The sequence below is a fragment of the Melampsora larici-populina genome, assembly GCF_000204055.1.
Source record: "Melampsora larici-populina 98AG31 unplaced genomic scaffold MELLAscaffold_7, whole genome shotgun sequence".
In the NCBI taxonomy this organism is placed as follows: domain Eukaryota; kingdom Fungi; phylum Basidiomycota; class Pucciniomycetes; order Pucciniales; family Melampsoraceae; genus Melampsora; species Melampsora laricis-populina.
In genome coordinates, this window is record NW_006768771.1 from 1,599,227 (window position 1) to 1,623,675 (window position 24,449).

Below are 24,449 nucleotides of genomic sequence, written 5' to 3' on the forward strand. Positions count from 1 at the left end.
AATCAACATTCACTCCTCAAGAAATCTCCATTGGCCAAAAAACTCCTGCACATCTGGTACACAATATTGCAAACCACACATTGGTGAATAGAAAGCTCTTCCTTCAATCAGAACAATGAAAGTGTAACATTTCTCAAGCTCAATTTTACAACCGCAGAGGTGGCTGGAGCCAAGAAAAAAACTTTTTGGACCATGGGAAAAAACAGAGAGAGAGAGTCATTCAATTGGTAGATATGGTAAAGAGGTTTCAAGGGTGGAATTGAATTGTGGAAAGTGTTTACAAGTGATTGCTCGTCAACAAGCAAACCCTACAGGGACACAGTTTGAGTGATCTTTACATCAATGGTTGAATATATAGGAGCTGATGTAAACCCATCTTGGTTTTTGATAAAGAGCCCTGGAATATTTTCCAATAGCAAGCCTTTTGAGTGTCTTTATTTCAGTATAAAATTTCAAAATTGTCTTATTGCAAAGGTGATATGTAGATGAAGCACATATGGTTTATTGGTGTTGAATAGTCCAGAGCAGAGAAGCAAATCACTCTGCTACATTCATGCAACAACAGGATGGAGGACATTTTCAACCTTCTTATGGGGAGCTTTTTCTCTGAATGATAGCTACATAAGTTTTCTCTGCTATTGATTTCAGTGCCCGGTGCACCTAGGCACTTTTCTGTGATTCTAAACAACTTGAGCATCCAGGAGGCTGATCCCAATATTGTACAAGGCAAGCTGAGTAGATCAAACATCAGAATAATTCAAATTCCAATGGACAATAGGTTAAGGAGTGCATTGAAACTTAAAATCTCTTTATGTTAAAAACAAGAAGTCCTTGATTTCAAGCTGGTCAAGGCACTTATCTATTCAGGAGCAAGGAATTCTACTTTTGAAGCAATGAAAGTTATCACCAAAGCTTGATGAAAAACACGAGAAAAGCATGATCCAGACAGCACCCTGATCTGACAGCATCATTCATGTATTGGAAAGAAAGACAAAAGTTGTGGGATTTCAGATTATAAAAAGATGAATTCCCTCTAATGTTTTGTACCAATGCTCTTGGCCTTTGGTGATGAAGTTCATTCTCATAGGTCAGACAGCCCATCCAGAGATGAATCAACTCTCTGGATGATGTGGACAAGGAAAGGGTCTAGGGCTAGCAATTCAATTTGTTGAAAGAATGTTTTCAGGTAGGAAACAATATGCAGCATTAAACAAAGGTTTTTTCCAACCAATGACACCTGGATTTGAGTGCTCCATTGTGCACACACTTGTTTTCCAACTCCGCACATCTGATAATCAAGATTGGGGGTCCAATTGTGACCCCTCAAACAAGTGGACCATTATGCATGCTCTAACCATGTAATGTAGCTGGCCCTTTTTGTGGTAGAATGAAATAGTAGGGGTATTCAAAACTCCAGAAACTTGTCCCAGAAGTGTCCAGAAGTGACATCCAGAGACTTCTGGGACACCTCCAAGATGTTTCTGGATGTCACTTCTGGACCTTTCTTGATAGATTTGAGAGCCCCCCCATCCCCCCATCCCCATCACCCCACTTCCAACTTACCATAAACACCTCTTAGCAGCTAATGATCATCTCACTCTTCACTCTACACACAACAAACTTTGACTGCCATTGTCATACAACACTTCAAGGAATCAACTCACTCCTTGCATCAACCTCCTGGAGAAGCGATCTGTCCAACTGTTTGTGTTAGTTATCCTCTTATTCATGTTGTCCATGGCTGCTTTTTTTCTAACATGAAAATTGCTTTTGCTGTCAATCCATTTCACCTTTTACTTGATCAATGACTTCTAGACATACAACTACGTCAAATCAGAATTCAAGTCGAACAATTAATCAAAGTAGATCAATTGATTGAAATTGAACAATCAATTGACCGATATCCAATTCCAACTATTGATCCAAAGTTAACAAACAATCAAGATAATCAATTGAATTTTAACTCCTAACTTTTCCACGCTTCCTACCCATCTTTTAAAGAAGATTTGTTGCTTATATCTTGTCCGATTCACATCAATATAAATGATTGCATTTAGGTACAGCTTACATAGCATTAAAAATGGAAATGGGCCAATGATTGTGCTCTAGTGATTGTAGAACAGATATCTTGTTAAAATGGAATAAAACCTCTTTTTTGACAAATCAGAAAAAAGAAATTGTATCTGGGATCAAAATTGCTCTTATGATTTCCATTGGCTCCTCAGACCTCAGAAGAGAGTACAATAACTTTGCATACAAAGTGAATCTGAGTGAGCTTTGGTTCCAGATATATATCGGAGAAATACAATATATAATTGAAAATGAGTTCTGTTATGCTCCCCAGCTATGTGGTTTGATGATTGATCAGACAAAGGCAGAAAGAAAGGCATGAGCTACAAGTGAAAATTGGCGGGTGAGTGATGAGTATGGTGGTGTGGTGTTGATCGAGTCAATGTAAAGTGGCGGGAGGTTTGAGAAGGGTTTGTTGGTCATGAACGTACAGGTGCAGAGATGCTTCTGGAGCCCAGGAAATCCAAAAACCCAGAAACATCTTGGAGGTGTCCCAGAAGTTTCTGGATGTCACTTCTGGACACTTCTGGGACGAGTTTCTGGAGTTTTGAATACCCCTAGTGTACTGCAATAGATGGAATCAAATATGATAAACTATAATGATTCAAGTAGAAGAATTAAATTAAAATAAATGGAATATGACCTAATGAATTAAAGAGATCAAAATGAAAACATGAACATGAAGAATATTTCAATGGATCTGAACTGCACTCAAGCCTCAGGCCTTTGGTGAGGTGGGACTTAGTTAAGTTAGGACCACGGAAGCTCCAAGCCAACGATTGAATTCAATCAATTGATGCCAAATAAATGGATGATTCTAAGGTCCAATTGCAATCCAAACACAATTATTCAAAAGTTGAGGACCCCTATTGTGTGCCATAAAGATATCCTCACCTTGCTCCAATGGACCAGATTTTGCATTAAAGCTTTAGCAGTATTGTCTGCTTCATGCTCTGGAACTGGCAACAAAGGAGCACCACACTTTACAACACCTAAGAAGGGATAATATACTAATATATGAACAGTAAAAGTTGCCTAAAGACTGTCTTCTTCAAAGCAACCAGCACAGGGGCACTTGCTGACCACTTTGTGACAACAGAGAAAAAGATAATAGGCACCAGAGAAATGTCCTCAATACTTTTAATGATTATTATTCCAGATTTTAAGTGCAAAAAGATCACAAAACAATATCAATTACTAGCAATATGATTGTGAGTATTATTCCCAAAGAGACTTTAAGTCTTGAACACACACAAATAAATTTCTCCTTGCTTTGAAGGGGCAGATTTAAGTGAGCTTAGTACAAATGTAGTAAATAAATGATGATTTATAACACTACAACAAAGGTATAAGATGCAGAAAAGGGAACAACAATCCACAAATCCTCAGTGAGTACATATATCAATGTGTAACACCTTCTACAATGGTCAACAGCCTCAAAAACCAATCAATTTTGATCAACTACCCCTAAAAACCATATGATGACGCAATGTAATGATTTTGCTACTAACGTATGATGTAATTTACACAGCCAAAAGTGATCAATGACATAGTCGAATGATTGACATCACTTCTTATGATGAATATCGGTGATTTTTTCTGTGTAAACTAGCTGAAAACCTATTTTTGAAGATACAGGTTTTTCCGAATGATGTCCAATTTTGGATTACTAAAGTGCATCTTTTAGAACTTGTGATACTGATCAATGATTGGCGCCATATCAAGTATTTCGATGAAAAGCATCTTAAAAACCATGCCTTTAGTCCTTTGAGAATTGTATCAGTTACTTTTCTCTTTTGATACTTATTGGTACTCAATTCAACAGAGTTCCCTTATCTGATTGTCTTGTTTCAGGAGGGCAGTCCATAGACATCTTCTACTAGTCTTGATTTGGTGGATTATCCCCTCCACGCTCTATATAACCCTTGTTGGGTTAGTGTTGGAATCATTGATTGACATCATGAGAAAGTTCTCTGATTCTGTTGACATGTAATCTTCGAGTGTGTGCTTTTCATCCTTCCTTAGCTCATCTTAAATAAATGCTATGTCTTGTTGTCTACTTGTTTTACATACAGTCAGGCTAGATTAGCTTGGCCGGTCGAGAATTTTTTTTTACTCGTATACATGCCAATACAGGCTGATTTATCAGCATACATAGCCTTATACCAAAACCAGGCTGTTGACCGGTTTTGATGTTCCATACCCTCGACACCACTTCCATACCCTTGACTTCATTTCCATACCCTCAATCATCAACTCATTGACCTATCGACTTGACCAAACATCGATCAATCAGTCTGATCAACCAGACCCCACTTTTTTCAACTCAATCCCTTCAAATCTTTACCCAGGATGCCAAAAGCACCTTCAAAGCGCAATCAGATCCGTCTCGCCAAGGAAGCCAGAATCACGTAAGTTTCAGATCTTTCATCTTCAACACAGTTTACTGATGTTCGTTTGTTTACATAGTGCTGAGAATCAAGTGAGACAGGCGCCACCCGAAGGACTTAGCCCTAATTGTGGCAGGGGCGGCACCCCATCTCTTGTCCCAAAGTGAGTCTTTTTATTTTGATCCAATCCAAATCACAAGCAACTGATGACCGATGACCAATGAATTCCTTTTTCAAGACCAGGTCATCACTTCGAAGAAGTGAAGTTTAATGGACCACACTACTACCGTGATTTGGAATTGATTCATCTTGACTTGAATCAACCTCCAGGATTTCAGGAGTTCCCATGCAAACACAATCCCAATATTGTTTCTGGTAAGTTCTTTGTTCTATCAAACCCTTCTTTCAAGTATCAAACTGACTCCTAATTGACTGTAGACCCAGAAATCGAGGTCATCCACTCAAACTTACCAACAAAAGTCCCAATGACTTTTCCACCACCCACTTTGGATTTGGAATCAAGCCTTCCACCCACTGAGGAACGTCTTGCCATTGATTCGAGTCTTATGGATCCAATGCTTGGAACTCTTGGAAATCAAACAACTCCTAAAGGTATTATTTTGTTTCTTTCTTTCTTTTCTCTCACAGCTCAATCAAAGAACCAAAATTGACTTTGTTTCAAACCTTAACATCATCCTTGCTTCGGGCAGCTTCTGAAGCTGTGAAGGCTAAGCCCAAACCAATCCAAGCCCTAGTAGATTTCCACGTATATATCCCAAAACATCTTTCCGATGCCGAAAAACGAGCTGGAGTTCAGACTTCCTACTTGGCCTATGCAACCAAGAACTCTTTAGAAGAGCTGCTTTTCATCCATGGGTTTTCCCTTGACAATTTAAAGCAGTCTCTGTACGACACTTGCAGTGAACACAAGAAGCCATGTGGAGACCTACTCAAAGTAGCTGACGAGAACGGTCAAATGGCTTTCAAGGGGTATGTATTTCAAGGTGGAAAGTTTGGTAAAACAGCATTTCCGGTGATTCCAGATGAAGACATGTTTGATGAATTCAAGGCTATGCTCCTCAAAAAAGAAGGCAAGGAGGCAGGATTTAATCTTTTGATGGCAAATCCAAAAAACCAAACCAAAACACAATCGAGAGTGAGCATTTCATTTCATTCATCTTCTCTCCATGATCTCAATTTGATGTTGATATTGATTTGATCATGAATAGGACGCGGAGTTTGACCAATCATTGGCCCACAGCCATCCAGAAGCGTTGAATGCTGCTCAACACGGTGTAGTAGAGATGTTGGTGAGTCTTCAACAATCCGTTTTTTCTTTAATATTTCTCTATTTGGCTTTCTCTGATGGTTCCTCGTTTCTTCATTTGAGTAGGCCATTGGAGTTTCAGCCGCTATTCAGGAAGAACACACGCAGCTTATGATCAAGTACGGTCATACCAACATTGGTGGCAGGGAGCGCATGGGTATCATCAAATCAGACAATGATACCAAGGCAATTTACTTGTCCCATTCTTTGTGTGAGACGTGGGCAAGCGATATTGTAAGTTTTTTCTATCTTTACATGTTGATTTCACAAAATCATACAGCTCAACTCCGTTTGGATTGTCTTGACTCAGGTTCATAACCGTTTTGGAGCTACACCAATCATCCCACCTCAATGTATTGAGTTCAAATGGGTTGAAATCAAACCTGTGAATCCAAAGCCTCGAAAGAATTCAGCACCATCTCGTTCTAATACTACGCCCTCAACATCACAAAACTCCATGGTCTCACTCGGCAACGGGTTGTTCTCGTTCAATAACAACAACCAGGGCCCAGTACCTCGAAGCGAATCAAATTCTCCGGCACCAATACCACCCAAAGGCTTCGAAGATTACCTCAAGTTTTGCACAATTAGTCCAGACAATCAAACCACTCAAGGCCTACTTACAAAGTACTACATCAGTGACTTTGAAATGTTTGAATCCACCGAGCTCACTGTTGCAAAAATGGAGGTATTGGGTTTTCCGTTTGGTACTCGTATCCGCCTCCATGACAAAGTTGCCGCTTATCAAAAGGATATCAAGAGAAGAGCTAGAGCAGCTAGAGCATATCAATAGCCTCATCTCTTGTATCATCAAAAAAATGTATTGACTACCCTGTAAACCAGTGTTACCATGATGTAGCTACAGTATTATACTCAAGAATATTCTTATTAATAAACATCTGTTTGTAGTTTGAGATGTGTTGTGTTTGATGTTTGAGACTGTCTGTAATGAAAATTTTATTCAGTGAATCCCTTGATGCTTCACAGACAAGTCCCAACTCTGAAGTGAGATTTCTTTGTAGCAAGATTTTATTGTTACTTTCCACTCAAAGCAAGAAAAAAGAAACTTGTGAAATATTCTTGAAACATCAAGGAATCTCACAATACACAAGAAATTGCTATGAAAAAACTTCATTGCTTTGACTATTGTTGAGACAAAAACCATGTTGATTACAATCTTTTAACAACACTGTCTTCTCATGAAACAACTTTATAATGAAACTATTTTACAACTTCTCATTCATCATGTGGTCTGTAACCGCAGGTTTTGTATAAGCTCATAATGAAATTTGGTGTGCATACATTAGACAGAACCATCCTAAGGCACCTCAACTTATCAACAGCCTGACCAAGAAGGCCATTTCGGCGAAGAGAATCCTTGAAAACATCAAAGGTTCGCTCAATTGGGTTGAACTCGGGTGTGCATGGTGGTAGATATACTAAAATAACTCCCGCTTCCTCGCACATTTCCGCAATCACCCCACGGTGATGAATAGGAGCATTATCCATTACTAAAACCGAGTTTTGATTTGGGTATGGCTGCATGACAGGCAGCTGGAACAAACTTATTGTCAGCTCCTTGATATCAGGCAGATTCAAAAGAAATAGAAACGACAGACAGATACAAAGGAAATAGAAATAACTTACTAAAATATGCTTCAAAAACGCTTCAAATTTGTGTCAACGATAAGCGTTGACCTTTGCATTAACTGCCAAGAGACCCATCTCGCAGATAGCAGCTAGAACGCTGTACGCTGTAATGAATCCCGTGTCTCGTCCGTTTTAAAGCCTTAGGTCGTTGGCCTTTTTTGGACCAAACATGATCACATTGCACATCTGGCAATTTTAAACCAGTGTCATCTTAGTAAACATGAAGAGCAACAATACACATCAGTATCATGTCTTCCAATAGAAAGAAAAGAAGGAGGACTGACCTAAAAACACTAAATACTGGGGTGGGATATGGGCAATATTACCAGAGTATCTCGCTTGTAAAACAGGTGACTGGTTGGGATCGACTTTTGGGGCTTTATGAACAGTGAGGAAAAGGCATTCCTTGAGGTCATTGGCAATGGTTTTTCAACAAGCCAGGCAATCGGTGTGGTTGTACATGGCGGCTTGAATCTTGTTGATGAAAAGGGTTGGTTTGTTATCAATGAGTTCAAGCATGAACACTCGATCCTCGACAGAATAAAGTGTTGCACGGCCTTGTTGTTTGTAGGTTGCAGGATTGCGGACAACAGCATGAGTATGGTTGAATAAAGCGTTCCATCGATGGAATGATTTGTCTGATATCGTGGTGAAGAGCTCGATGTTGATTGATTTGACGGATTGTCCAGATCGAAATTTGGTCAGCGCGATGATTTTGACTTGGGGACTGTACAAGACAAACCCCATTGCAGAAGCAAATGGACAGAGTATGCGAAAGTGATTGAGAACAATATGAGGAAGGATGTGGTGGTGGGTGAATGACTGGAAGACTGACACGGCAGGTTAAACACCCTGCCGCGTTTGAAGGCTATGCTTATATTTTTACCTGTATACAAGTAAAAATAAAAATAAAAAATCTCGACCGGCCAAGCTAATCTAGCTTGACTGTACTTGTTACGTATGAATGCTTGTACTATGTGGATATATAAGCCTCCTAGAGCCACGAGAGGAAATGGTTCTCTTTCTTCACCCTGTCCAAAATCTATCTCATGCGCTCTAGGTAAGCTTTATCTATCACTCACTATTTTGTTTCTTTTGTATGAAATGCTTGTTCACCCTTTCCAAAATCTATCTTGTGCGCTCTAGTTGATCGCAACAGTTAGAAGTTCTACACCAGATAGACATTTCTTTTTACAAAATGCAACATTTGCTTGTAGCATTTCACACTATAGTAAGAGGCCAACCTGACAATAACCTTTAAGCCCACTGCAGGGCTTTGAGAACAGTTTTAACAAATTGTAATATGGCCATTTTGCTAAGTTTGTGTTGAAAGTCACATGTAAGAGGGATGGAAGAGCATAAAATTGTGTGTATACATCCAAAACACCAAAAGAAGGTTTATTTTCCAGATGATGGCACCTTATTTTGAACACAGGATGATTCTCCCACTTGAGAAGATGTTGAGACCAACTATCACCAGTGTAGATACGGACCACAATTTGAGATGCAAATGAAAGATCATTCAATGGATTGACAGAGCATTTACCCACCTCTGTCACTGCAAACATTATTCAACTTCCCCAAGTGGGCAGGAAAAAATGATTGGGAGTATTATTTGTCATAAAATCACTCCAAACCTGAGCCATAACAACCACACTACATATGTGTACCAGGCTAAGTGAATTGGTGGTTATCATGTACATACAGTTATTCTCAGTTATCTGCTCATCAGGATAAATTATTCATATGTAATACATGTTGTAACTTGTTTCAGATTGACAAAAGCATTTAGAAGATTGACTACATACACTGACTCAGTGTTTTGGTGTAATCTCATCAACTCAACTGCATGTAACACCCTTTCTGTGACTAAGAAATAACTTCAACAATATTGCCTGAGCAGCTACATAATTATAAATATGTAGTGAATTTTTGGGACAATTTTTTCAAAGTCAAAAAAGTTACATGTGGTATAACATGTGCTTTATTTATTCTGATGGGCAAAAACCTGAGCAGACCTGTATGTACATGATAGACAACTGTTTACTTAGCTTGCTGCACATATGTAGTGTGGGTTTTATGGCTCAGTTGTGCAGTATTGGATCCTTTTATGACAAACTGTACTATTATTCATTTTACTCTTCCAACTTGGGGAAGTTGAATGATGTTCACAGTGTGTGTTCTGTTTGCTTGCCTATATGAGTTTTTGCAATGAAGCAAGAAATGTACCAAGGTTTCCAGACATCAATATTTATTGCAGTTCCCAGGTGGATGATGTCCAACTTGTTGCAGGTATTGGTTAAGCGGGGTGGGGCCTGATTCTAAAGACAAAATTTTGATTGTAAATGATGAGCATACTTCTAGGAAATATCAAGAGCCTATGTACCTACTCTAAATACTTCATAGCTTGCACTATGGCTACTACGGCGGCCCTGTATGAAGTCAATGAATACATATGGATCCCAAATGCACAAGATGTATGCATGCAGTTCCACCACAGTTCTGTAATTTTGCATGAGATTCTTCAACACAAAGAATGTGTTACTTGCCGGTTTGTGTATGACATGATAGGTCTTGAAGAAAGTCTTCATTTGATTTTTCAAAATGCATACATTTTCCAGATTCTGTTTTGGAGGTCTGACACACAAAAAAGGCAAGAATTCTTGCTTGACAACTGTACTAGAAATCATGCTGAAGAAATGTCATTACAATTCTCATCTCAAGAATACCAACAGTGGTGCTGAGGTGCTGAGGTTAATGTGTCTCCTGCACTTGATAATCCACAATCAGCTTCTCCTACAATTTATAACACCTACCAATCCATCACACGTTCTGAGTTCTTACAACAACCAACCAACTTTTTCTTTACTCTTCACCACTTTACTCAATCAAAACTAACAGTCTATCAAGCCTCTCATCTCCCTAAGTTTACATCTAACAAGTCTTTGTCATGAACTCTGATAATACTATGAAATCTGATGATACAAACCATCCCAATATCCATTCAACTTCCAATGACATAGAGGATGTTGACAAATCTGATGAAAATAAAGCCTTGTATGTATTCTTTTTCTTACATCTCAATCTTTACTTGACATAAGCAATCCTCATTTCAATCATCATCTTCTGTTAATTAGTATTCCTCAGCCATCTCAACCTCCCAGACCCAAAGTCCAATTCTTGTGCCCATCGACGAAAGTTACAGACATTAGATTATCAGAACAGAAAGGACGGAAGTTAGAAAACCAACATGTTTGGACCCTCATTTTTGGCTAATTCAAATTTCCTCAATGGTACTTTGACTCAAGCTCCAGATTCTTCACAGGGTACATTACACCATACACCTTACAAAAATTTCACCACCCCTGCTTCTTATTTATTAGCAAATAGGTGGCTATTTTTACCAACTTCACCAGCTCCATTGGAAGATGATTACATTTGTCCAGAATCTGTTAAACTCAGGCTAGAGGAAGATGTAACTGATATGAAGAAGGAAAAGGATGAATTATTGACAGATGTAGAACTATTTGAAGCTTGTGAATTTATCATCAAATGGGTAGTTCAAAAATCTGGATCTGATGAATTAGTTGAATTTATTATGGAAAAAAATGATTGACTTTACTGAATTTTATAATTATATTGGTGATGACTGATCTATGGCCATATGTTATCTTAGCTGAACCTGTTCCATGTATCTTTGTTATATTTTATGAACGCTTCCAATTCAGAATATTGTGTTGAATTTCATTCATTTTGGGTCATTTGACTTCTATCTACTGCTTGATCATTACCATCTGTTCTCTTCTTATCATCATCTTCCGGAAATATGATTGTTGAACTGTTGATATGACTATGTATATGAATTAGAATTGGGAATGAATTTAAATCGTAACAATGAAACCTGGTTCACTTGATATAAAAGTGTATATGTATCACGCCTGACCCTCTTTGACATTTGACTGTAGCAGTCTTACAATTCCTTTGACAATCCTTCATGAATGACCTAATCATTATATACCACCGATGAAAATTTAAGACCTACCTTGAAGCTGGGGGGTCCGGCCAAAGTTAAGAATACGGTTAGTGTCAGAGCCTGTTCCCAATTTAGACATACCTTACCTTCTACCAAGGTTCTTCTTACCGGCTCCGAGTTTTGTGATGGAGTTACAAGAATTCCCGAATCAATGATTATGGCTGGCTCTTGACAAGACATAAAGTAGAATGTATACAGATATAGAATATCAGATAACTTTGTTATGGAGAGTATCAAGATGAATCAAGCTGAAAGACGCTGCCACATATTCTCTTCCGTAAGTCTATCTCTAGCCTTTACTGTGAGCTCCGACCTTTTCATTGAGCTCTAAGACACTTTCAAGTCTTGATCTCGTGCATTTGTTTCAGTTATTGATGCATGATGGAGAAAGCAACTTTGATCTAATACCAACATGTTGTCAATCAAAGATGAAATTTTACATTTCGTGTTCAAAATGATAACATTTCAGCACTGACACTGACACCACAGGACAGCTCTTGAGGAAAGTCTCGATATATTTATAAGTGTTTGAAACCTTTGGAAAATCACGTTAGAATCACTACATACCCACTTCATGGAGTTGATTGTCAAGGGACGACATGCAATTTTCGAACATCGTACTGCGGTATAGTAAATGTGCACAGATATGCACAAATTTTGTTTATGCTGCATGCGATGCGATTCTTCAGCGCAAAGAATCGGGGAGGAGTGTCGCTCAGCGCGCCTTTGATAGAAATAATGCTGAAGAAATGATATTACACATCAAAAAAATGCAAGAGTGATGCTGAGGTGTTGAAGCCTGTACACAAAAATCCGTCATCAGCATCTTTCATAATATTTAACACCAACCAACTCATCCCATTTTGTCTTTCTTTCCACAAACCAACCAAAGTTTCCGACGCTGTTCCACACTTTACAACATCAAATCCAACAGTCCATTGATCACACCTCTCATCTCCCTGAGTTTACATCCAACAGATCTTCGAGATGAATTCTGATGGTCTCATGAAGTCTGATGACTTAAATGATACAAAGATCGATCCAATTCCTGGGGATGAAAAGGATATCAAGAAATTTATCGGGTATGTAATCTTTCTTCCTATCTCTCAATTCTCTCTCGATAGAAGTACAGGATCATTTCATTTCACTTACTTTTTCCAATCACTCTTCTTATCTCTTCAAAGTCCTCCCACCCCTTGTTTCCAGCGCAAACTCAAGTTCTTATCACCATCAACCAAGGTTGCAGATGTTCATTCAGCAGAAAAGGAAGGAAGAACTTTAAAGAACAGACGGATATCAACCCTGATGCTTCCAGATATACCCCGCAAACATGTTCCAAAAGGTACTTCCAGTCGAGTCTCGGAAGCTGCAACTGGTACCTTGATTCGAACCCCTTACACTGAATGCAAGAATCCTGCAATCTGGTTATCTTCAAGCCGATGGGCATTCTTACCCAAGTCACAGTCGGAATTAGATAAAGGTTACACATGTCCAGAAGGTGTTAGAATAACACTTGGAGAAGATATTGCCAAACTGAAGAATCGGCAAATCAATGTTTTAACAAATAGCGACTTGTTGGAGTTTCATGAATACTTGAACGAATTGGCTGCTCGAAAAGCTAAATCTGCTCAATCCAAGATTTCAGGGTATGTATCTTTTAATCCTTAAATTCTTGCTCGTCCCTCATTATCTTGCCTCATAAAATTACAACTTACACTCTTCGATCATCTTCGTTTTTTTGTTTCTTTCAACAGGTCCTCCTCACTTACCGGCGCGAAAAAATATTGGAATCGAATGCGATCAAAATCTTGATGAATTTGATTATGACATGATATGAAGAGGATTTCTTCAACTTTCTCCTTGTATAACAGATGAATCATAAAAAGACATAAAACTCTCAATTTTTATTCAAGTCCTTTTTGATCTCTACCCTCTATTTCCTCGTCCAATAGAAGAACTCCTTCATGTTAACTTTATCCAATATAAGTCCTATTACATGTACCAACTGCTTGAATACCTATGTATTCTCCTTCCGTAGTCCTCTTTCAGGAATGTCTATGTCCATTACCTACTTGGCCAATTCAAACAATGAGTAATGCTGGATTGTAAAACTAGATTTACTCGATACAAAAGTGTGCCTCTGAGCCTTGGTTGAATTGATTTCTCCCATTTTGCACCAATCTCAAAGAGAATCTTCTACTTTTTGTCAATGAGCCTTAAATCCCCGTACCAACTACACACTTGACATAGAATGCATAGAGGGGTCCACAAAATGTTTCCTTTGTATAAATAGACTCACAAAGAATACTGAAAAGCATCATGATCTTGAGTTCCAAATGAATCAATTTTGTTGCTGATTTTCCATTTGCCTCTCCTTCAAGAGCCCCACGCAAGACCTGCTTGGCTGATTAGGCAGAAGCCTCGATAGCTTTACGCCTTGCTTCACAGGATGGCAGGGCCGAGGCCACTGACTGTGAAACGGAAGTTGATGAACGGACCGGGGCACGGGTGAGTCCGCACAACCGGGCATGAGCGGCCCTGGCTTCGCTTCCGCCGCTTGGGGCCCGGGAGGCGAGGCGTGCGGCGCCCTTTCGTCATCAGTTGAGATTCGAGAAGGCCCCCTCTGAGTCTGCGCTGAACGATCTTATGGTAATCCCAAAGCATTCCAGAGTTGCATGAAGCGCTCATGACCAGCTCACACTTTCTAACAGTGCCGTATACTATTGCTCAAGGAGGGCTCGCGCGTATCCTTCTTCACCACATGACTGAGCATTCTCAATCTTTCTCACTGGATCTTCCGTTGATTACAGATAGGGCAATAAAATGAGATTTCAAGTTTGTAAATTGGATATCTTACGCAGAAAATTCAACGCGAGTTACCATGGAACTTTCATGTGTGAGAATATAACAGGATTGCGTTGCGGAAAAGAAACAGAATTAAAGGAAAAGACAAGCCCCTATAGACCAAAAAAAGAGAAGCACATTCAGGAATAATGATAATAGAATACTTGAAAAATAGAGTCAAAGGATCAATCTTGCTTGTGATGAAATATGATAGTGTTCAAGAAAGGTGTTCACCTAGTTATATCATTACAATTTCAATCAACTTTAATGCAAGATTGTTATTGATCTTTCTAGCTTCAATTTCCGGGATGTGTGAACTCGGTGAGGTGATCAAATCCCATGATGTGGTTGAACCTGGTTTAAGCTTGAGTTGATAACCTTTTTTCACAAGTTTCATCACACAGTTTGTCCATGGCCATTGCTTCATTAAGCCGTTTGTTTCGTTCACTAAAATGACAAGAGATTTGAAGAATCAGTTCTTGCTCAAACAAGTTATTATCAGGATAAGTGAGAAAATGACTTACAGATAAGCTGATTCAAACCCAGTCTAGCTCTAGAGGACTCGTTGGTAGCAGTAGAGGCGCGTTTAAGTTTGGCTACACATTTTCGACAGAAACCAGGGTTTCGACATCAAGTCAGCTGATTGTAAATACAAAGTTAGTTGACCAAGTACTTGCCTTGTTTCCGACGGTTCTTCATGATAGCTCGGACTTGTTCAGGTTCCATATCAGAGTCAATATAATCTGAACACAACCATTGCTTCGGTCTTTTTCGGCGATTGCGGCGATGTGTCATGAAACTTCAAGTGTGTGGAATGGAATTAGTGAGGAAAAAAGATTGTGAACGGAGTAGGGATCAAAAATGAAACCTGGTAGTTGTGAGTGTGACGGGATAAAGAGAAGATAGATGGAAAGTCGTAATGTAAAAGAGTACTTTGACTCTGAGTGTGGATTATGACCTGATTCACCGTGGTCTATATATACTCAAAGGTGAGGAGAAGGTGGCCTCGATCAAAGTATCTGGTTCGGCGCAAGCTTGTGGGTGTTATGATCATCGTTGACATCAAATTGTTGTAGTGTTTCTAGGTTACATCGATAGATGACTACGAATAGTTTGTGAAATATCGGAAACGAACTTGTGGAGAGACTCGCATCCTCTTGTAATTTTTTTCTCGTCAAAGCGTTAAGCGGTCTTCGACTAACCGGAGTTGCTCCTCCAGAAGGGGAAGCGAACTCAGTCTCACCCTTGGCAGCTTGCTCGTCCAAGCTCAGATTTCCTTCACGTCTGGTCTGTTAAAATTTTACCGCTTCACATGTCAGTCTTTCTGCAAATAAACGAAGGTTTATAACGTCTTAGGAATATAGCAGGAGCTCGAAAAATCGCGACAGGAGATTTTCATCATCCTTGGCATCTCAGATGTCCCGGAAAAGTCACAAGTAGTCACCACATTTATAACTTGGTGATTGACAATGTGTAAGTAGACCAGGATTGTGTTGCGGAAACAAAGATGAAGACAAAACGAGAAGCTTTAGGTAGAAAATGAGGAAACACTCATGTAGCTATAGGCTAATGGAACACTTGAGCTAAAAGAAATTCGAAAATTTGCAGATTCATATGAACTTTTTTTGGTGGAGATCAAATGTATAGCGAGGAGTAGCGTGATGTAGCGAATTGGCAACAAGGTAATGAAGCACTTGAGCTAAACGAAATGCGAAAATTTGAAGTTTCATATGAACTTTTTTTTGAGAAGATAAAATACGATAGCGAGAAGTAGCGTGAAGAAGAATATCAAGCTACTGTAAACTAAATTCAGCTAATCATCGCAAGTGCCTATTCATATCTCCACAACTTCAATCAATTCCAATTCAAGGTCATTGTTGATTTTCTTAGCTTCGCCGTCACGAAGGTGTGAGCTAGGTGAGGTAATCAGATCGAATGGTGTAGTCGAACCTGGTTTGAGTCGAAGTTCGTAGCCCTTTTTCTCAAGTTTTGTCACACAGTTAGTCCATGGCCATTTCTTGAGTGAGCCTTTGGTTTTATCCACTAAACCACATGAGATCAAAGTATCAATCAGTTTAGTTGCCAGTTCAGTACAGCATGATCAAAATCAGTGAAACAAGGGCTAACATATGAGCTCGTTTAAACCCGATCGAGCCTTGGAACACTCAGTGATAACAGGACTAACTTCAACATATCCTGGGAGATTACACAATCTTTGGCTATCAAGTGGTGACGGACTAGGGCCAGTATAGAACCATCCAGTATTTCTTTTTCGACCCATGTTGACACTAAGTGCAATGAAATTGACGATGAGGTGGAATCACAAACAAAAGATGAATCAAATATGAAATATGGCGATTGTGACTGGTATGAGATGCAGAGGCTGATCAGGAAGCTAAGAATATAATTCTGAAGTTCTAAATGATGATTGAACTGATTTTAATGGTGTGGATGAGGATAGATATGGATGGTTTGGTTTTTATGGCTCGATCGATGGTGGGTCCATGTTTTATAGTCAACAGGGCAGCTGATGACGTACGTGATCGAATAATAATTTAGATCAATCAGAGCTCGTGGTAAAGAGCGGTCATGAAAACCAACGGCACGCATGTAAATCACTCGCGGGTGACGACCGATAACGATTCAGACGTGTCACTCGGCTTTTTAAACTTACCGATATAAGAATCCGAGGGACATTTCTTGATGGCGTCCGAGAAAACAACAAGGTACAACATAGTGGTTATCAGTACATATAACCTTCCTAGAGCTGAAGAATGCTCTAGCCTTGAATGCAATGGTGATGGATCGCCCATAGTGAGGGTGATTTGAACTCTCATAACAAGGAATGTACAAGCTGAAAAGAGCCACAAGATAGGACTTGATAGAATTGAACTCCAAAGTCAAGAAACTGTTACAATAATATCCAAGGAACTCATACAACTAAAAAGAAAACTGATAACTCTGAGCTGATGATGAAAAAGGAGAAGAATAAAAAAGATAAAAAAGATAAAAAGACAAAAAAGATAAAAAAGACACATGCAGGAGACAATGTTGCACAGGCTGAAGATGCAGACAAACGACATTCGAAGGAAGAAAAGATAAATGCTCAAGATTCAAGAGTCAAACAAGATATTAGATTTTGAGAAAACACCGTATACACCACCACGGCTATGATTTTGAGCTGGAGAACAAGCAAAAGCAACGTAAGCTGAAGAATTAGTCGTGTGTTTTGATTCTCGGAAACCTGTGATACAAGTGAATAGAGATGTGAGATTCCTGTTCGGATGATTGTAGATACTAGAAGGTTATAAGCTTCTGACGTACCAATGGGACAGTTTGCATCCTTGACCAACCACACAAGGACTATGAGGATTTCTTTTCTACCAAATCACTTTGCCTTTCCCCACTTCCACCCAACAAAGAACCGTAAACAAGGTTCTCTTTTGAATCACGATCCTAAAATGCAATCAAAGGATGGTAAGTTGTTGGCATATGAATGATTAATTTGTGTAGGCGTTCAAGTCACTTACGTCCGGCATCAAACCACAATATTTGATCTGATTAGCCCGACAAAGTCGTAGCCTTTGTTTTGATGGCTGGATGGATGCATTTGAAATGGGTGCAGAACCCTTTTTTGTGACTTCGTCATTGGATTTCGGCTTCGGTTTCCTAGAGCGAGGAGTACGGGTTGAGTGGGCTTTTGCCAATCTCTTTGAGCTACGTTGATATCCGGTATTGGTTGACGTTTCAGTACGCTCTCTCTTGTGTACTCTGTTGTTGTCCAGTTCCCGCAGAGTGTCTGAGATCGCCACAGCTTGACGAGCAAATCCACGATATGAGCTCTCCATCTTGCTGGCAAGCTCGGTCAGCGTGATTTTGGGTTTCGGGGCCTTGACCATGAAGCGAGACGGTCTTTTAGAAATTTCACCGCGAGACTGTGCTTCAGAATGTGCCGCTATCCCAGATGATGAAGGACTCGTGTCCACAAGCAAGAGAGGATCGATATGTTCGCCCAGAAATTTGTGCGTGACATTCGTTGGGTGAACGACCCCTTGTGAGAGCGAAAGGAGTATTTTGGCATAATAGGCCATTGAATCTGGCGCTTGTGGACCTGCAGCAGATTTCGAGTAACCAGAACGTTCTTTAAAGTCGGCATACAGTGACATGTGTAAAGGTGAAGACATGATGATTATGTATAGATTTGATTTAGTTCCTGATGGGCAAAGAATTGGAAAATTGGTATTGTTGAAAGGTAGAGGATGATGGTGGATTTAAAGTAAGATTTGTTTTGAAGTGATGATGTGGGGGAGACAAAAAGAGAAAGTTCAAACGAAGCAGTCAGCTCTATATATCGCCACCGGCTCGATAAACTTGTTGTGCCTGAAGATTTCTTGCCAATTTGTTGATTGACCTATCCATTTGGTGACGGCAAGGCACAAGAAATGGCCGGCTTCAGAGTAGATACTATTTGGAGGACCCCATCCATGACATGAGGACTGGTAAGCAGCTTTGGTTCTTTTCTCGACAGCGGCTAAAGAATTGGATGTATCAATCCCTGATCGGATCATTCTTACTGATCTCATTACATGGGAAGCTGGATCGGTGACCAAGGCATTTTTCTATATCATCATTGAGACAGGTGATGTTGGACTTTTCGAAAATGGCTTTGATACTTCTCAGCACGATAGAAAATAGAGATAATTAAAAGCATAAAAAGCAAAATAGAAGCAAAGAACAGCGCGAAAGCGCGTATACTTAGAGCAAAGAGAAAAACCTAAATAAGGGAGCACACTGGCTATGACTTTCTTGAATTGAGCTCATAAGCACACCGTGACTGACCAAAGCAAGGAACATCTAAAAAGATTTTGTACCCTCTCAATAAACTCGTCTCACTTGAGTTCGCCAAGTAGACATAATTTACAAGTCCATATCACTTATTTGTCGTGCTCCGAATCAAAAACTTCAAACGCGGTCCGCAGGTTTGCAAAACAAACTTACCCTAGCGACTTAGCTTGTAAGCTCAGCACCATGGTGTACATTTAAAGATTGGTGCCCCAGACCTGGGCTATCATTTCCACAGCTATCCAGTCAGCAATCCAAACGAAGACAAGAATCTCCTAGGCAATCATAGGCATTAGTCCTTGAAACAGCGGCGTATCTTGGAGGCAACAGAGAATTTGGGTGCGCTTCGGAACCTGTTCCAGCGATGCTTCTCTCGGATTCTGTAACATTTTCAAAACTTCAACATCAGATCTAATTCAAAGCTGGGTGTAATCTAACACAGAAGCTTTTGAGCGACATAACAGTGAATTTGACGAAACTGATAGCAGAAAAGCACCATGCAGAAAGCAAAGATCAAAGCAGCTATGGAACTTTCAGAAAGCGCATTATGCCTTGAAAGTTCAGTTAATTAGAGGGGCTTGAACAGTACGAAGCTCGAAATGCCAAATGACAAACTATGAAAGATCAGCTTTTTCGATGAATTGTGAATATATAAAGTAGACGTGGTCCTCAGGTATGTGGCCAGGCAATCATTTTCCTAAAGCACTTGAAGCAAACGAGCACCATCCATCACAAATCTACGAACGCGACTCACCCACAACTCAAAACTCACACAATAACTCAATAATGACTCAAACATTGACCAAAGAAATCGTCTGTCGGATCCTTGAGAGTCTATGCAGCAGCACCAATTCCCAAGTCTGTGACAAGGTGGCGGACGAATACGATCTCAGCACTGACCTAACCATGAAGTTTGAAGACCGTTATCGCATGCCCCACAAATACCTACTTGATCTAATCAGTGACGCCGAAGACCGACTGGAATCGGCTAAGGCGTGTCTCCTTGACTTTGATCCTGTTGGAGCACTAGTGATACTCAAAGGTTTGGTGCCAGACAAAGAGATTAAGGAGCAGATCAGCATGACGACGATTTCACACGGGATACTGAACTCTAGGAAGCAGGTGAGGTTGGCTCAAAGCGAGAGGAACTGGTTGAAAGTGATTTCTTCGATAGATTACGTTGAAAACCTATTCCTACGACCTCCTCCTCTCAATAGAACGTGCAGTACTTATCAAGGTTACCGGCTCCCCAAAGCCTGGTGCATATGGGCAATGGAATCTTACATTTATCTAGGGAAATATCAAAAGGCTGAGGAGATGTTCAAGTAAGTCTCAGTCTAGCTTTTTTATCTTTATATCCATCCTTATGCGAGGATGAGTAATCTTTTTAGGGTGCTAACTGTTGTGTTCTTCACTTTGATATAGTGAGATCTCCACCAAATATACTCTCGAATCGAACGAAAGACTTTGGCTCATGGGCCAGTTGGCGTATTGTAGTGGTAGAGTCGAAATCGCACTTTCATTATTCAAGGCCTTGTCAATTCAGAAAGATACTCCTATGATTAGGTAAATCTTTTCGTAATCCATACTGAATAGACCAAGTGAAGTGCTGACTGTTTGTCTCCTTTTATCTTTACTTCCAGGGCTTTGGTTGAACGTACCTCGCTAGTCTATGAACTTCTCACATGTTTGAATGGATGTAGTACCGATCTTGACTACCGGTGTGAAGTGTTTATCCATGCACAACGAACGTTCTTCGAATGGACCGCAGGGAATGGTTACGATCGAGCTGTGCGAAGTGAGATTATCAGAATATTTTGCCTTAAATCTTCTCCAAGCACGTATCCTACTCTTTCAAATGCTTTTGTCCCTGATGAGAGCGCTCAGATTTCCTCTAATACTCCTAATTCCTCAAGTGTGTCTTTCAATTCTTCTCCTCAAACTCTCAAAGATTGGTGTTTAGAAAAGTTTGCTTTGTATGGAGATGGACTAGATGAATCTCTTTCAAGAATGGATACTTTAGATTAGTTAGTTTTTTTTCATTTTCTATGGGGTGTAAGAAATTTGCGGTCTTCCATGACCGCAAAGGCTGATGTCCGCAAAAGTCAATTAATCCCGGGGCAAAGTTAAATTTTACGATCATTCCAATTTTTCCAAAGCTCGCAAAAAAAATTGATGTAAAATAATGACCGTAAAATTGGGCCACAGGTGTCAAATTATTTATTTTTACGGTCATGAGTTTGCGGACATTAATGTACGTAAACAATAATACTCGTAAAAGTGTAAACTTTTGGGGTAAAGTTGAGTTTTGCGACCAATGTTTTGCAGTGTACAAAGACCGTAAAAAACTTTCCGAAATATAGATTGCAAAAGTGAAAATTATCATTTTTAAAATGTAATTTTGCAATCCAAACTTTACGTTCAAAAAAATAAAAGTAATTCATTACGAGCACGAAAACAGCTTGAACAAAATGCAAGAAAAAGTGACCAGCAAGAAAAAGAAATGAGGATGGAAACTTCAAAGAAAGTCAAGAAGGTAACACACACAAATGTAGCTCGAAGGAGTGACTAGAAGATGAATACCAATTACGCTTGACAATAGGAGTGAGACTCAATAGAACAAAAAAAGACTAAAAAGAGACTTGAAAGAGTGATGAGAAAATAAAGAAAAATTATCGAGTAACCTACGCTATTACGTTCTCTTGCGTTTTGTACGCTTTGACTTCCGTGGTGCAATACTTTGACCCTCATCACCTTCTTCGGCGGCCTCCAACACCTCATCATCATCCTCCTCCTCTTCCACAATGGCCCATCCTTTCCAACCTTTCGCCTTTTTGGCTCCTTTAACTAAAACCCCTTCTTCTTTCTCTTCACGTATCTTCCTTTTCCTGGTTGTCTTATTAACTGTTTCCTTTTTAACTATAAGAAATAAAGAAGAACATACATAAGAACATAAGAATCAATGACTGCAGAATTGATATCTGAATAAAACAATCGAAGTGCTCACCTGGTTGTGGACTCTCCTTCTTTGATTTCTTTGATATCCTCTTCCTCTTCGGCAGAGGAACTTCGTCATCTTCATATTTGTTTTCTTCTTTCTTGGTTTCTACAAGAAATAAAAGAAGAACATACATAAGAACATAAGAATCAATGACTGCAGAAATGATATCTGAATAAAACAATTGAATTGCTCACCTGGTTGTGGACTCTCCTTCTTTGATTTCTCTGATATCCTCTTCTTCTTCGGCAGAGGAACTTCGTCATCTTCATATTCGTTTTCTTCTTTCTTGGTTTCTACAAGAAATAAATGAAGAACATACATAAGAACATAAGAATCAATGACTGCAGAAATGATATCTGAATAAAACAATTGAATTGCTCACCTGGTTGTGGACTCTCCTTCTTTGATTTCTTTGATATTCTCTTCTTCTTCGGCAGAGGACTTCGTCTCTTCATATTCGTTTTCTTCTTTCTTGGTTTCTACAAGAAATAAATTCATACTGATTGTAAACAATAGGTAAAGCAAACCAACCAAATAAAGACTCACCTGTTTCACGTAGCTTGGTCTTCAGCTTTGCCAAAGGAGGAGCTTCGATTTCTATATAATAGAAATAGATGGCAACATCTCAATAAACAAGAATCTAGTACATTGCAAAAGAAAGAAATCACACACCTTCTGCGTCATTGGTATGTTCTTTTTCCTCACAAATTGGTTGTGAAAAAGGTCGGACAATTACGTTATTTTTACCCAGAGACCTGCTTATCTTCGTGTTTGCATCATTGGAGATAGAAGCTTCTTTATCTGTAGGAGCTCGCGAATACATCACCCATGATGTATTTGCTATTTGACCCCCAATCACTTCCACATCACTTGACAGAAACGTCGCTATTCCTGCATTTTCCAAATCATTGTGGCCCCATACCCCGGTCAGGTTTCCTACTGTACGTACCACTTGACACCAATAATGTTCACCATTCCAAAAACCTTGTGCTCGCATTAAGTAGATAGTTCCGTCGAGTATCATTTCGTATGGTAAGTTACACTCTCTCATCATCTTGAAGGCTTTGGAGCGATTTGTTCCATGTAGGTAGGCAATGTCAACTTGGATATGGAGATGAGGAGGTGGAGGATTGAGGTGAAGTCGTGAGTGGAATTCCTTGTAAGGCTGGGCATGAGGATTCGTCGTGGTCTTGCAGCTTTTACAATACCGATTTGAACCTTGATAGCTACCTGTGGTAGCCCAATCATGTAGGATCTGGGGTGTTTCAGAATAAGATTCATCACCGTTGTAATTCTCGTGCGATAAAATGATAGTGTTGAGATGTGATACTTCTACTAAGACATTATCTTTGTTTTTTGGACATGTGTATGTGCGTTTGAGGTCAACACGAAACAAAGTTTGTGTGATTGCTGGAGAGGCTGGCTCCTTAGGTTGTGTTTCCCGATCAAAAATACCGCTGAAGTATTGGTCAGCAGAGGAGTATCTGTCCGGAAGGAAACTTCCAGGACATCGTTGTTGAATAGCTGTGTGGAGACTATTTTGGCCATTAGAAAGGATGCTATGAATTTTACCTGCCTGACCCATTTCCCAGGTGGACCTTGACGAAAAAAACTTCAATAGTTTCGCAAAGATATGATCTGATTTTCCTGAAGACTTGGTGTACCACAACACCGTATGAATGGCATACAAGCATTCAGTCATGGCATCAAGCCAACACCTGAATTGACGACCAGGAGTTGAGGAAGCATAAAATCCAGGGTACGTAGTGACCGGGTTCCGGTCCACATTCACGGAACCTTTAGGACGTCCAAGCTTCTTGCTACGTCCTAGCAATGCATCAGTCGTATCCGGGGGTCTTCCATCGTTCTTAGCTTCGCGCTGTTTTCGAGATTTCTTGGTCCAGCCAAGAACTTGTGCTACTTTCTTGTAGTTCTTAGCCTCATCCCCATACACTATTGCCACACCGCGAAGCCTGTCCTCATGGTCCCTTTCAAGACAGGCCACCAAGGCATACAGCTGCACGATACCAATCTGAATGGAGCAGTTTCCTTTGCTGTGAAGGAAAAAAAGCAATTCAATGATTAATTCAAAAGCTTACAAAGAAAAATCAAAAACATACGCTATCATGTAATACACACGATGCATCAATTCTTGTGCATTTGTTGTTGACGGCATGATGTCATCGCAAAGGCTATCGTCGTCAAGTTGCTTTTGTCGTGATTTGAAAAGCATTGACTTTATGTCGGATGCTTTCCACCATTCAAGCCACCGTTTGGCTTTTGGGAGCTGCT

At 39.8% G+C, this 24,449-nt stretch overlaps 5 protein-coding genes across 5 annotated transcripts; 3 read left to right on the forward strand and 2 right to left on the reverse strand.

The window, feature by feature from the left end:
* Nucleotides 1-10,687: 10,687 nt before the first annotated feature.
* MELLADRAFT_103916 (uncharacterized protein) lies at nucleotides 10,688-11,053 on the forward strand (the record flags this gene model as incomplete). The annotated part of the gene is made up of 1 exon (XM_007406801.1): nucleotides 10,688-11,053. One exon carries the CDS (start codon nucleotides 10,688-10,690, stop codon nucleotides 11,051-11,053), a length of 366 nt encoding a protein of 121 aa, XP_007406863.1.
* A 1,404-nt stretch (nucleotides 11,054-12,457) lies between these two features.
* On the forward strand, nucleotides 12,458-13,282 carry MELLADRAFT_103917 (uncharacterized protein; the record flags this gene model as incomplete). Its single annotated transcript, XM_007406802.1, has 3 exons — nucleotides 12,458-12,552; nucleotides 12,655-13,116; nucleotides 13,225-13,282. 3 exons carry the CDS (start codon nucleotides 12,458-12,460, stop codon nucleotides 13,280-13,282), a joined length of 615 nt encoding a protein of 204 aa, XP_007406864.1.
* Nucleotides 13,283-16,148: 2,866 nt separating this feature from the next.
* On the reverse strand, nucleotides 16,149-16,595 carry MELLADRAFT_103918 (uncharacterized protein; the record flags this gene model as incomplete). The annotated part of the gene is made up of 2 exons (XM_007406893.1): nucleotides 16,149-16,357; nucleotides 16,442-16,595. The coding sequence occupies 2 exons, from the start codon at nucleotides 16,593-16,595 to the stop codon at nucleotides 16,149-16,151; spliced, it is 363 nt and encodes a 120-aa protein (XP_007406955.1).
* A 1,082-nt stretch (nucleotides 16,596-17,677) lies between these two features.
* On the reverse strand, nucleotides 17,678-18,498 carry MELLADRAFT_60935 (uncharacterized protein; the record flags this gene model as incomplete). Its single annotated transcript, XM_007406892.1, has 2 exons — nucleotides 17,678-17,770; nucleotides 17,845-18,498. The coding sequence occupies 2 exons, from the start codon at nucleotides 18,496-18,498 to the stop codon at nucleotides 17,678-17,680; spliced, it is 747 nt and encodes a 248-aa protein (XP_007406954.1).
* A 1,444-nt stretch (nucleotides 18,499-19,942) lies between these two features.
* Nucleotides 19,943-21,184, forward strand: MELLADRAFT_95317 (uncharacterized protein; the record flags this gene model as incomplete). Its single annotated transcript, XM_007406803.1, has 4 exons — nucleotides 19,943-20,481; nucleotides 20,582-20,722; nucleotides 20,800-21,071; nucleotides 21,120-21,184. 4 exons carry the CDS (start codon nucleotides 19,943-19,945, stop codon nucleotides 21,182-21,184), a joined length of 1,017 nt encoding a protein of 338 aa, XP_007406865.1.
* Between the last annotated feature and the right edge of the window lie 3,265 nt (nucleotides 21,185-24,449).